The 14,241-nt window shown below is 49.1% G+C and overlaps 1 protein-coding gene across 1 annotated transcript in view; it reads left to right on the top strand.

Annotated features, from left to right (window-relative positions):
- Positions 1-1,556: 1,556 nt before the first annotated feature.
- RGS9 (regulator of G protein signaling 9) overlaps positions 1,557-14,241 on the top strand; it is a 33,025-nt gene continuing 20,340 nt past the window's right edge. Inside the window, exons 1-7 of the mRNA XM_075044238.1 lie at positions 1,557-1,704; positions 8,165-8,261; positions 10,859-10,909; positions 11,080-11,186; positions 11,928-11,979; positions 13,044-13,102; positions 13,495-13,571. Of these exons, the coding sequence (XP_074900339.1) occupies positions 1,642-1,704; positions 8,165-8,261; positions 10,859-10,909; positions 11,080-11,186; positions 11,928-11,979; positions 13,044-13,102; positions 13,495-13,571 (506 nt within the window). The 5' untranslated portion in view covers positions 1,557-1,641. The remainder of the gene's footprint in view (positions 1,705-8,164; positions 8,262-10,858; positions 10,910-11,079; positions 11,187-11,927; positions 11,980-13,043; positions 13,103-13,494; positions 13,572-14,241) is intronic.

Consider the following 14,241-nt stretch of genomic DNA (forward strand, 5'->3'; position numbering starts at 1 on the left):
AAGTAAGGAGTGTCTGATCCAGCAGCTGCTGTGACTCATGGGGGGGATTTCACATGGGAATGACTGAGCAGACACAGGAGAAAGGCCTTCCAAAGCACTGGCTTGCACAGATACTATAAAAGAGCAGAGATAAAACACTTCCATGAGGGCAGCAAAGCAACTGGGAAAGCAGCCTGTGCCTTCAGGGTATTACTATGAATGGAAAAAGCGCTCTGCTCCAAGTTCAGAGCCAACGTGCTTTCCTCAAGCGTGCGAACCACAGATGGTAACGTCAGAACAGTCACAAACACCATGGTGGGGAAGGCACTGTCCCGAGAAACAGCTATGCACATATGTGGGAAGCGTGGGGCGCTCCCTGTGTGACATGCACGTGGATGAGGTATAAAAGTGCCTGCATGACCCGTGCCCGTGAGTCCAAGGGACACATGGAAGCATGCTGGCAGCATTGGGTGGGATCTGCTCACGGAGAGTGTGGTGTGAGCGCCTGCTCAGTATGGCAACTCATGGCACTCTGTGCACACCGAGGTGTGAGCACACACCCCCACGCACGCATGTTCTCTGTGCGGTGTGTGGGGAGGTAGGCACACACCATGCGTAGGTGCACGACGTGCAAAAAGCAACGTGCCCACATGGCTGGCAGGAATTCCTGGGAATGCGTCCTACAAGCCCTGGCACAACTAGATTCTGCCCGAGTGAGGACCCGGCCCTCTCCTCCTGCCCGGCTGTGCTGGCAGGCCGAGCCCTGTGCAGCAGGAGGAAATTCCACCCTTTTCTGAACAAAACAGAAAAACAGAGCTCTTGGTTTCCAGCACTGCCAGTCAGGTACTGTTCCTCCACCCGCTGGCATGAGACAGTTCCATCGTGAGGAAGCACTCTGTCACCCTGTGGTCTTCCTCTGGTCACCGTTAGTCACAATTTCCCCACATGGCAAAGCCACCGACCGCCCAAAAAACACCCGGCTGGCTCCTGCATCCACAGCTGAGCTGACCAAGGCTGGTGGCATTCAAGGAGCAGATTCCCAAAGCACTGCCTACCTCTTGCACACCCAAATTGCAACAGCTTGGTCTTAGGCACCCTCGTTTTACCCTGACTCCACTCTAGGAGCGCTTCGGGGAGGGATTCGCCTCTCTCCGGCGGAATGAGCGGTGTGTGGGGGCTTCGCCATCTCCTGTCTCCCCTTCCCTAATGCCACCTGCTCTGCCCAGACCCCCTCCTTTCGTAAGGACCGTTTCCAGCGTGACTACCAAGCTCGCCTCACACGGGCGGCTGCAGACACCCAGCACCTTCCAGAACCCTGCCGGACCTCCATCAGCCCCCTCCTGCCGCGCCTACTCAGGCCCCGCCCCCTGCCGCGCCTACTCAGGCCCCGCCCCCTGCCCTGCCCCGCCCCCGCCGCGGGCCGAACGGGCTCCCGCTAGCGCCCCAAGGCGGCAGCGGCGCCGCCCCACCCCTTCATGTAAATGACCGTGGGGCGGCGGGCGCTGATTGGCTGCGACGCGCAGCACGGGCGCCGCCCTCGGCAGGGAGAGGAGGCGGGTGGCCGTAGCGAGGTGCGTTCGGTCGGGGTCGCCGCACCGCACCGCACCGCACCGCACCGCACCGCACCGCACCGCACCGCACCGCACCGCCCGGCCCGGCGCCATGACCGTCACACGGCTCGACCAGGGGCAGCGCCACCGGCCGCGGATGGCCTTCCTGAAAAAGGTGAGGGCTGAGCAGCGCCGGGAGACAGCCGCACCGTTATGGGCATCAGCACCCGCCGCCACCTCGGGACCGCGGCCGGGTGGGGTGATGCGCTGCCCGGTGCTCCAGGCCGGGGGGGGGGGGAACCCGTGTTCATAGCATCCTGCCCGGCCACGGCTTTCCGGGGCCCCTCTGGGTGTGTGGAGTCCGAGGGGTGACAGCCCCATCCGCGGGGATTTGGGGCCATGACCTGTTGCGGAGCCCTGTGGATCCCAGCTGGCTCTGGGGTTCCGGCTGGGGGGCCGAGGAGCAATGTGTGCTGAAGTCATGGGGGAAATAAAGCAGTAATTTTGTTTATTTTTGTAGCTTAGCCTCAGCTGAATTATTCTCCTGACACATTTTCTCCCTCTCCCATCTTTTTTCCCAAAGACCTGCAAAACTGTGTCATTCCCAGGGGCAAACCCATCATCTGCGGTGCCAGGACACTCAGTTGAGCTCTGGGCCACAGTTGGTCCAGCGTGTGCATTCCCAGTGCTTCCAGCTGATGTCCACTTTCAGAGGATGTATCATGGCCAACTGTCTGTTCTCTGCTTCTTTCCACTTTTTCAGAAACGAGCGTATTTGTGACCAGAAACAGTTGAAAGAGTGGTAAGATGTACACCTACGCTTTTGGATGTGATGCGTAATTTTGTAAAGCATTTGATGTTTTTTTTCTGTAGCATTCATTCAAAAGTGTAGCCAGCTTTAGTATAACTGGTATCTGCAGATTTTAAAAAGCAGAGTGTTAAGCTAGCTTTTCTCCCACCCACCTCTCCTGCCTGTGGCTTATCCTGTTGAGTGGAATTAACTGAATTTCCAGTGACAAGTACAGCCAGCCAGTTTGAGTTGTAGTTAGCTCTCCTGCAACGCCCACAACCTAAGGAGGATTCTGGGGGGAAAAGGGGAGAAATTTGGGGCTATTCAGTGCTAAGGTATGAGCCTAGCAATACAAATACCGTACTTTTTATGCTAGAGGAAGTAAAAAAGGTATTTTCTTTGGTGCTGTGCCTTCCAAGGTAAATTTGACTGGGGAGCCCTGCCAAAGGAAATACTCTGGGCCAAATTCTGCACTGCGTAATACTCCGTGGAGTCGCGTGTGGGGGTGGAGAGGAGAAGCTGTGTGCTTTGAGAGAACAACCACCAGCAATTGTGCTTTAGCTGCTCTGTAGGAGCATAGCAATCTTTGCAAAGTGCTCTGAGTTCCTCAGGTGGGAAGATCCGTTAAAATACAGTGAACTGCTGTTATGGAGCATGTGCCACTCCCACTGTGAGGAATGAGAGGGTTTGAGTAATTACAGCACTTTGCAAGTCAAAGACCTGTTAGCACTAGGAAAGGAAGCTCCCAGAAAAAGGCTTTGGCTCTCATCTCTGCTTTCATTCCTCCTCTATTTTTTTCCAGACCTTGAGGAAGCTGTGTACGGAGCCTCAGCTGTTACATGGCAGTGTGGTCTGTATGTGGACGGCCGCATCCTCAGAGCTGCCCTGAAATACCGAGCACCTTTACTGGTTCCCTGTGGTGGGAGCTGAGGATGCTCAGCATGCATCCAGCAAGCACCTTGCAGGCTTAGGTGCACGAGGAGCTAAGATCCTAGAGAGCAGCCTTCTTAATTGCTTAAGTCTATGCTCAAGTTTTGCCACCAGCTGGCCCATAGGCTGTAACCATGGGCTTGGTCTGGCTGCATGGAGGGATTCCTGCTGTGCTATCAGGCTGCTGGCCCTGTTGTGCCTTTGCAGCTACGATGCATCTCTGTGCGCTGGTTCTCCAGTAGGCAGCCTGTGACCGCAGCAATCCTGCCATCGGACAGGAGGAGAGGAAAGGGGGTTGCTTTGGGGGCAGTGGGCAGTGCCGTGTACTTGCTGTGAGGCTGCTCTGCATGACTCGGACTGGATGTAGAGCTTGGTCTTCATGGGTGAACCATGGGGGAAGCGGAGAGCCCCCTCCAAGGCCCTGCAACACCTGCTAGTCCATGAAATACTCATGACTAATGCTTAGGTTGTTTTATTCTATTTTCTTCCCCTCCTAAACTGTCTTGATAGGAAGAATATTGGCACAAAAGTCTCTTGGGACAGGGAGGAAGCCTCTGAAATGTGTTTTGACTGTGTGCGCTTGGCCAGATTCTGGGAGAACTTGAATCAGCTCAAGCTGTTGGTGCCTATGCCTGCCCCAGCAGCCCGGATCTGGCCTCCGCTGGGCATCAGGAGGCAGCGCCGGGCAGGGTTGTACTCTCTAGTGGCTGCTGGGCTGTATATTTTTTTTTTTTTGCTGTGCTACATAAGCTGCATTGTGACTCATAGCTCGTGGGTAGGGCTGATGGATGCTGCTTGCCGTTTTCCTCTGCCTCCTCCTTCCTCTGGTCCCCGATGGCTCCTCCTGAGGCACTGCTGCAATTGGGGAGGGATTGGCCTGGGGTCCGCAGCATGGCTGGGGACTTCTCCAGCCTGGCTTCGATTCTCCAGCAGCTGCTGGCCCTCATCTGCCTGGGCCTTGCTCGAGGTGTGTGAGCATCTGAATTGTGTTTTTGCTGGAAGGAGCTATCCATCGGACTCCTGCTCTCTGTTTAAGTGAGGTCCTGGACATGGCCAAAGCTGAGCCTTAGGCTAAGCTCAGCCTCATCCCATCCTCCCTTTCCCTGTCCCAGGCAGGGAGATGCAGGTGCTACACATTTCTGTGGAGCGTCACGCCGAGCGCGACATGCTCCGAGCAGCCCTGGTGAGAGGTGGTGTGCTCAGCCAGGTGGGACTGTGCTTCGGTTTGGTTTTGTTGCCATGTGGGTTTAAGTAGGAGGCTTGGCGGGAGCGATGGCAGCACAGTGAGGGAAGAGGGAGCATGTGGAAAGAGCCAGCTATAGCCCTGCCATCCCCATTCACAGATTTGCTTCCTCTGGGCGTGGGATTGCTGTGCACTGGGTGGGAACAGGCCTCCTGCTCTCAGCTTTAATTAAGAAAAAGCAGGAAGTTTTAGGTGGTCAGCAACTGATTTTTTTTTTTCATTTCTTCTTTTTTCCGATCATCCATGAATGTGCAAAACAGGATTGTTAGTTGTAGACCTAGAAAATAACTGAATTAGCCTTCGGAGGCCAGAGCTGTGATGAAGGACTGTATTGCTACCTTGGAGATCAGAGCAGGGAGGGATGATCTTTGCAAACAGTACCAGGCAGTGAGGGGGGCTAGAACTGGGCAAATACTCATGACGGAGAAAGCAGCAGATGTTTAATTATAGCACCAGGAGTGGGCATTCAGCTGTGAGCTGGAGCCTGCTGGGAAAATTTTTCTTTCTTACATCTGAAGCAAAGATGCTTCTGTCTGGGTTGATGCTGAGAGGGGCTGAACTCCTCCCCTTGGAAGTGTTTTGCTGTTGCATGTCAGAGTCTCAGCAGCTGGAGCCTGATACTTCTGCGGTGCAGATACCCTGACCCAGAGGTGCTGGCAGGTGCCCAAAGGGTAAAACTCAGAGAAACAAAGGTGAGAAACACACCTGGGGTAACTCGCCAAGCAATCCATCAGTGCTCATCTGCTCCCACTGCTCCCTCCTGTGAGAAAGCATCCGTGCTGGATCCATCCTCCTTCTCCAGAATCCTGGGCAACCCATCAATTGCTGATCATTTGCAGAGAGGACCCTCACCCTCCCTGGGGCTTCCCATGTGCTCTTGAAATGCAGTGATGCTTTTTCTTATCATTTATGAACTTGAGTTTTGCTTTGCACGCAGTGGGTCCGGTGACTTCTTGCAATCAGATGGGGGCAGGCAGTTTTCCTGTTGTCTCCTCTGTGGCTTTCAGGGTGAGGTCACCTCTGTGCAGAGTTTCCAGGTGATCTGAAGGGAGACCTCGGTGGGGCTTGTGCCTCACGGTGTCTCTGTGCTTGAGGTGAGCTCATCCCAGAGCCTGGCTCCTTTAGCAGTCCTCCTGCTGATATTTACCTCTGCACGCATCTCCACCCATCAACCAGCGTCAGGAAGTGGCTTCTGGCTCTACAAAATTCAAACCAGACAGCACTTCCCTGGCTGAAAGTGTGACAAAATGTGCTAGAGCCCTTAGCAAAGCAAGCAAATGTTCCCACTGTATTTTAACCAGTCCTCCTGGCCTCTTGCCGGCAGGCTGGTGCTGATAGCAACTCCTGATTGCCAGCAACCCATAATCAGCAGTGTTCCCTTAGGAGAAGAGGAAGAGACAGGCTGAGTTTTGATCAGCAAAGTGCATGGTTTGCAGCCAGAGCAGCAGGCACCCCCCAACAGCAGCTCCCTGGCTCATCTCGCTTGTTTCTTTTTAATATATATTATTTCTCCAGTGACGAGAGGGAGCACGGCAGGGTATGAACACGACAAGAGTCTGGAGCTCTTTGCTGGTTGAAGAAAGGGAACATGCTGTGCTGGGAGGCAGTGGGTTTCTGAGCCAATTCCTCCCTCTCAGCTGGTAAAAACCCATCTTGAGCCCACCGGGGAGCAAATGGCAGCCCCACGCCAGGGCAGGGTGTGCTGTACTGCTTGCAGGGAACAAGACCTGCTCGAGCTTGGTGGGACCTGCCCGGTGATCGCGGCACTGTGGTACGATGGTGATGAGCAGCGCTATGTTTACCCCGGTATCCCTGTGTGCTGAAGAAGTGCTGTCTGCAGAGCGGACATGTAGTTAGAGTAAGTGACTTCCCCAAGATACCAGTGTTTGCTTAGAGGGAACTGAACCTGAGTTTCCTAAATTAGTGCCCTGCCTGCTTCATCTTGCACAGCTACGCTGGCATCTCTCCATGCCCAACCTTGAACCTGCTGAGGCCAAAATTGGGGGTTCAGTTAAAAGGTCTAAAAAAGGCTTCATATTCCATTGCTTTGGGTCTGGTTTTGGTATTTTAAAAAAAAATTATGTAAGTATTTATACAAATATTTGTGTGAAATTTTACCAGTGTTCTCTGTTTTAGTATTAATTTGACACTGCCTTTAAAAACAGTTGAAAATCCATTTTTAGTGTCAAGCTCAGAGTGCATCCTGTCACTACAGGCTTAAATCCTCACTGAACTTGGCAAGACTTAGGACCAAAGTCACTGTGGTGCCTGTGAAGACAATACCCTTCATTATGCGTGAGTGTCATCAAGTCACACTTGTTAAATCCTCTAATCCTAGCTAAAAAGCTACAGCCTCACCCTAAATGAATGTGCAGAGAGACCAAATTGGTCCTGTTGGACCAGTTTTGATTTAATATCTCTGGAAGCAGAAGACAAAAAGAAGAACATCTTCCACAAAGCCAATGCTCTCACAGCACACAGATAATCTAAAATGAGGAGATGAGGAGTGTGCCCCAACTCCACCCGCCTTAGGAGAGGTTACGAAGTGCAAGCAGGAGGCTCTTGTGCTTTTGGGATGGTGCTAGTAGGAAGTCAAATATAAGAGGAGGAAAATACCTTTGCAATTCTTCATCTTTTTAAAAAGAAAAAAGATAATTGGGAACCAGAAATAAAAGAAGTCTGGCCTTGAGGGTGAGACTCATCCTCCGTAACATGATCTGTTAAAAACGAGTCATCAGCATCTCTCAGGAATCAAAGGCGGGAGATGCTGCCGGATCGGAGGGTGAGTTGCTCCGGATGGTGTGTCTCTGCCCTGTCCCTGGGGTGACTGAGCTTTGCTGCCCACAGACGGGGCTGAGACCCCAGGTGGGTGGGTGCAGAAGTCCACAGGAACGGCTGGAGAGTCCCTTGTACACCTCCATCCTACGAGCTGGGCTCTTCCAGCATTTGCAGTCTGCTTTCCCACATGTAAATTCTGTTCCTTGCTGTAATTGGTCCTTGGGCAGCTTTTCAAAGCCTTGGCTCAGGTGGTGGCTGTGCTTCCTCAAAGGATGGACCGTTCTCATCTCCGCCGGGTTTGAACTTCTTGCTCAGCCCCAGAGCAAACTGGTGTGCTTTTCCTGTTGCCCTCCTAAAGTCCTGTCTGGTTATTATCTGCAGACCAGAAACACAACCTTTGCTGTTTGGTCTCCAGGCAAAATATTGCTTGTTTTCTTGGTGCGTGGTGCAATGCCTACAAGTCTGTGCACAGCTGGTGTATTTGTGCAATAGAAGCACAGATTTTATTTCCTCCCCTTTTTTCTTTCTTATGGCCCACTGAGCCAGAGAAGAGCATTTATGGGTAGCAGAGATATTTTTTTTTTTAAATTAATTTTTTTTTTTTAAGTTCAGCTCTCATGGAGTGGTTATGTCCTGTCCCTCGTCTGCTAACCCTGGCTGTGCATGTGTCTTCTGTAGGAGGGAGTGATACTGTGAGTCAGTGTGAGAGCTGACATGGTTTGGAGGTGGCATCTCTAATGGCAAGCGGAGGTTCGGACAGGACTGTGACCATTGCATCCATTCCTGTGGCACACCACTGCACACCTCTCTGGGATGCTGCCCAGAGTTGTGGTGGTCCTGGGGCTCCCTCCTGTCCACTCCTGTAATACATCCCATCCCTGCCATGCTTTGCAGATTGAAGCACTTATGATGGAGATGCAGAATCCAGACACGGGCATCAAGACGCAGACACAGAAGGTGATGATCACAGACATCCCACATGCTGTGGCAGGTAAGAGCTTCACTGGGGAAAGGGACTGGGTCAAAGAAGTTCATCAAAGAAAAGGTGTGTGTGGACCCCATGGCCACCCCAGGGTTACAACTGCCTCACTTCTGTCCTAGCTCTTTGAATAAGAGACACAAAGATTGATAATCACGTGCTTGTAGCTCTCGTGAGTTTAACTCAAGTGACTTTGCTTTCTCTTAGTGTAGAGGTGAGTAGGTGCTTAAGCCTCCAGACCTGTCATATTCCCAGTGAGGCTGGATCACAAATAAAGATAAATATTAAAATCCGATTAAAATAGGCAGCCTGGAGTCAGATTGAAAGATGGTACTTCAGAAATGAGCAATAAACAATTAGTGTCCCTTTTGATGTTTTCTGCTAATAATAATTTTTCTTCAGTATGCAGGAAAAGAACAAAATATTCAACCCACTTCTCTGTCTCTAAATGACAGCTTTTCCTCCTTCAAGTGGGCTGAAGAGCAAACAGATGGGGAGCTGTGCTGTGTCACGTATGACATTAGAGGCAGCTCTTATCGCAGTCTCCTTTGTGCCTGCCTGCTAAGTCCTTTCACAGGGCACTGTCAGTACCTCTGCTTCCCTGTTCTCCAAGCCTCCACAAAAGCTCTTGTGAGGGATCCTTCACTATAAATATTCACACATACTGTACTGAAGTTTCCTCCTCCTGCTTTGGTCTTTCTGCAGCACTTTGAAATTCAGAACAAAAACTCCCACTGAAACCAGTGAGCTTGCTCCAGGCAACTTGGGAGACAACTTAGCCAAATAGATTAAGTTTTCCCCACTGTATTTGCAAAGCCTGGTAGGCCCTGTGTGTTGTTTGTCCCATTTTTTTTTTTTTTTTTAAATGAGGAAGCAGAGGCACGGAGATGAAGTCACTTGCCCATGGGTACAGTCAGTCAGTGAAAGGCTAGGGAGAACTTGGACAACATCTGAAGCTTGTTCTCAGCAGTACTCTCCGTGCATTACAGTACAAACCATATCCTGGCTTACATAGGTATTATGCAGCTGAATTTGGTGGAGTGCTTTGCATTTGCAAAGGAGATGGCCTTGCTTCCCCTAGCTGTTAGTGAACAGTTAAAGCAGCACCGCAGAAAAGATTCCCCTGTACTGAAGATGATGTGCCACCTAGATTAAGTGCAGGGGGAACAAGTACTTCTCTTGATGTCTGACCAATGTAAAATACCACTTCCTAAAAGTCCATGGCTAGATGATGTAGAGGGAAAATGTCAGTTGATGCTCATCCTCTTTGCGTGCTGTCTACTTTATTCTGGTTCCTTAACCAGAATAGCTACAAGTTCCCTCTTGCATAAGTCATAAATTGTAGTCAACTTCTGATAGGCAAGTGAGTTCCAGTCTCCTTGCGTGATGGTCATTGCTCTCTAAACTATGATATTTTTAGTGCTGCACAAGTTGCATTTATACTGATTGGCTTCTGGGTGTTGCAAAAGAGACTGACTCATGTTTAGTGAAGGAATGGTGAAGGCATTAGAGCGGTGGACACAGATCCACTGAAGAGAGCTTGGCTCTTCACGTGCAGGAAGTGAACTAGTTAAATTCAGTGTCAGTAAAATGTCTCACAACAGAAAAGGCAAATAAACCTCCATCTTAAAAGCGTACCTTTGGGGGAAAATGCTTACAGAGAGACCTGTCTAGAAATGAGTGATGAGATAATCCTTTAATTTCATCTATTTCAGGAAGCAGGCAGTAGGATAAGAGCTCTGAGCCGCTATTAGAAAGTTAAGTCATCACTGCAATGTCAAGAAAGGTCAACACCTCAATCTGCAATCCTGGGGGACGTTTGGAGGAAAAGACCAACAATTGATCAGGGAATGAGTGCATTTTTGCCCTGTTTAAATGGAAGGAGGTTCATGAAATTTTCCCCCCAGAACATAAACTGCTGGAGGTATATGCTGACTATGGGTGTGACTGGTCACACTCCAACAAAAGAACTGGGAGAGATGAAGTGTTTGTGAATGCAGAAATTTTGTTTCCCTTTGATAAGTCCTATTGCCACTACAGCTTGGATCTGAGACTCAGGCATTCCTTTTGCACTGAAAGTTGTATTTCTTAAAGGACTCGAGAGGACCAGTCACTGGTCTCTTACTAAAACCGAGACAGGACCATGCTCTGTGAATCTGGAGATGTCTTGAGAGATTCACTGCAAAGTAAGATGGTGCAAAACAAGGGGCACTTCACCTTCCCTGGGTGTGGAAGCTGTTGCATTGCTGAAGTCCTTTCTAAGCCAATGATGAGAACTTTCAGTGTTGCTCAGACCATGTGTGCTTCGGCACACTCACGCTGTCCCATCCTGAGGTCACTGCCTGCCTCGGGCTCCCTCTGCCAGGGACTGATGCCTGCTTGGTCGGGAGAAAGCCTGAACGACAGCATGGCCAGTGAGAGACCAGCAGTGCATTTTATCTCCGCTTCTCTTGCGTGGTGCATGGGAAAGCATGTTTGCAAGAAGGGGTCTGTGCACTTGGTGGGATCCAGGGCACAGTGAGGGGTGAGGACTGGAGAGGTCTCATTTTCGCCCATGGATTTTGGCACACTCCTGATTTCAAGCACCTGACATTTTCTTTGCTTTACAGGTAACGATATATTGCAGTGGATTCTCCAGCGCTTGCAGATCACTGAGGAAGGTGGGTAGAAATGTAAAAATGGAGGCTTTTTCAGCTTTGAGTTGTAAAATTTTTTGGTCTCTATAAACAAAGCCTTTTAGATGAATTCTTCTCTCCTGAGTAGCAGCTCACTTTTAAATTCTGCTTCAGTGTTTCTGTGCAATCAAAACTTCTGCCTTCTCCATTTTCAGAGGCACTGCACCTGGGAGACCTGTTTGTCAAATATGGATACATCTACCCTCTTCAGGAGCCAAAGAATCTCACTCTTAGGAGAGATGGCAGCCTGTACAGGTTTCAAGTGAGTTGCATCTTCTCTAAAGCCACTGAGAAGGAGTTCAGCACTAGTTTTAAAAACAGGCAGCTGGGACAGTTCCCTATGAGCTGTAGCTGTGAGGCCATGCCGTGTAGCTGTGCTAGTCGTTCAGTGTGCAGGAGGGAGGAAGGGATCCACAGAGAAGACTCAGGCCAGTTTCCCCAGTTCTGTGTTTACAGGGAAACTGTGATGCTTCCTTCAACTAAATTAGCGTACTTGTTCAACTTCAAAATAGCTGTGCTTTCTTCCAAATGTGTGTTCCCTTCCAGGTCTTAAAGTAGCAAATGAAATCGCTGGTTGAAAGTAGAATGATCTGGGGAGACTGAATAATGAATATACAAAAAGCACAGTATTAACGGGATGTTATCAAGGTTCATGGTTGAACTGTTTCCACTACGATGGGAGATTAGGGTACCCACGTTGGTACTTTGAACAAGGAGTCTGGTTCCCATGTGGTACCATATCAGGCTCCAGCATCAGTCTGAACACTCAGGCAGCAGTGAGAGGTTGGACTTATTAACCGATTCCAGAGGAGGAGTGGGTTTGATATCGGTGGTCTGCTGACCTTGATTCTTCTGATGTAGCTGGCCTGCACCACCGTGTGAGCTGATGCTCTGAGTATAGCAGAGGAGAACTTTCCTCTCCCTCCAGTGGGGGTGGTGCTGCATGCCTCTTGGCATGAGTTCAAGGCTACTGGGCACTAATGAAAGGCTTGTTTTTCTGCAGACCCCCTATTTCTGGCCAGCGCAGAGCTGGCCTGCTGATGACACTGACTATGGTAAGTGATAGCATTGTACATGTTTAGGAGGCATAGTGCAAGCCCACGTGTTTGTGCACGCAGTCCTGCACTGTGTTTGCTGTTCATCTTTTTCTGCTGTGTGTCCACATGCGATGACCAGCCCTTGCATTTTCTTCCATGCTATTTTGTGAATAATTCTCAGTAATGCTGAATTGAGGGAATGCTCTGGATGTGACCACCTTGTGGTGGCCTTGATGAGAGAAAGTGCTTAAGCTTCTTGTACGTTCCACTAAGATCCATCAGACTGGAACACATCTAAAATACTCTGACGGATAGGGAAGACTTTAAAAACAAGGTTAGATTTCCCTGAGTAGTTAAGTGTGTTCCTGGATCTGAGCCCAAGGCTGTCTTCCCATAAATTTGGATCAAGCCCTGCATTGAGAGATGGTTCTTTCTTTATATAATGCACAGTGGCTTCCAATATCTCCTGATGGCTCTTTCCATATCAATCATTTGTTGCCTTTATAATGCTTTTTATTATAGTGCTCATCATGAAACTTGGGCTGATCAGCTTGGTTTGCTCCTGTGGGCTGTGCAGTTCACAAACTGATTTGTTTATACCAAGATTGTCTTCTGTGGCTTTTATCTACATTATGCTGTAGATCTTCTGGGGAAATAAAAAAGCCCATTTTAGATTGGAATGTTTTCAATAGAACTTGGAAGAAAACACTGACCTGTGTTTAGAAAACTCGGAGGTCAAATTCTGAAGAAACTCAACATCTTAAAGATTTGGTCCAGTATCCTTTCACCTGTGAAACCCTGGCTGAGTTCCTAAAGGAGGAGTGACTGCTGGCAGAAGGCACGCACCGCCTGTTCTGCGTGGCTGCTCCCAGCCTGGGCACTGGCTCATGATGTATCAGCGACAAAGTGAAAGCACCAAATTCATTTTTCTTCAGTGAGCTTTTATGAGCTTGGAGCTCATGCCTGGGAAGATATTGTTACAGACAAAGATTTCTGTGTTTGTCATCTGGGTAAATTTTTAATTATTCTTGGATTTGTTGGTCTAAGTATAACTGACTGCTTATTTGCTTCTCCCTCCGCAGCAATTTACCTAGCAAAGAAGAACATTAAGAGGAAAGGGATTTTAGAAGAATATGAAAAGGTAAGGAGATGCTGTTCTTGTTCCATTGCAAGCCCCGTGTTTGCTATAGCTTTAGCCCTCTGTTGCTAATGAATGGAGCATGGCAAAGTCACCTCTTCAATTCCATGAGGTGTTACTCCAGCAGTGTCAAAAGCCAAAATTTTAGAACTGAAAAAATGGCCAGTACAGGAAAAAACTCTGAAGTCAATGATAATTTTGGCGGGGATAATTGCTCTCCTTGCAGTGGTATTTTTGAACTGTTGCAATTCATGTAATTACGTTCAGAACAATCCACATTTCTTGGCTTGGTTGCTAGCCTGGCCTAGTTGAGCTATGGAGAGTCAAGAAAACCCTAGCATGGGAGTGCCTTGTCCAGAATTTTCACACTGACTGCTTTTTTATTTTTATTCCAGGAACATTACAACATGCTCAATCAAAAAATAAACTACAAGTGGGATTTTGTTATTATGCAGGCCAAAGAGCAGTATAAGTGAGTTGACTTGCATTCCATTATTTGCATAATTGGGGAGGGTATGAGGAGGCAGGGCTTCACTGTCTTGGTACACAGTTAAATTGCAGTTTGCAAACATAAAATGCAGCTTTAAAATAACTTGCAAATGCCCCTCAAGATTGTGAAACAAACCTGCCTTTCATATCAGCTTGGGGTTCCTCCATTTAACAAGTAAACTTTGTTCACTTTGCACTTTGTGAGTGAAGGATTTCAGTCATTTTCAAATGACTGGATGCCCACTTGCAAAGCCTCACCCTTGCCTGCTGCACCTGCGTTTCTCTCCCTGCCTGGCATTTGTCCGCCAAAGATGTGGAATTGGTGTGGTTTGTGAGAACACAGGTGGGGGTGGGTGCCTTTCCCCCCAATACATCCACATGCCTATCTGCAAATGGTTTTTGCACATGTGTAAGTGTGCAAGGGGAGGTTTAGATTTTGCACCTGATGTGACTCCCTGAAGAAGCCAGGGTCTGATGCTGCAGCTTGCAAGCCTTCATTAGAGACAGCTTCTTTTATGTCAGAGTTGTCCATGAGCGTTTGTGGATCAGGCTACTGAATTTAGGACCTGTTATTAGTCTGCTTCAATTATTGCTTGCACATGTCTCACGGCTGAACTGAATGGCCTGAATCAAGAAGCAGTAAATGTTCCCAG

The sequence above is a fragment of the Buteo buteo genome, chromosome 13 (genome assembly GCF_964188355.1).
Source record: "Buteo buteo chromosome 13, bButBut1.hap1.1, whole genome shotgun sequence".
In the NCBI taxonomy this organism is placed as follows: domain Eukaryota; kingdom Metazoa; phylum Chordata; class Aves; order Accipitriformes; family Accipitridae; genus Buteo; species Buteo buteo.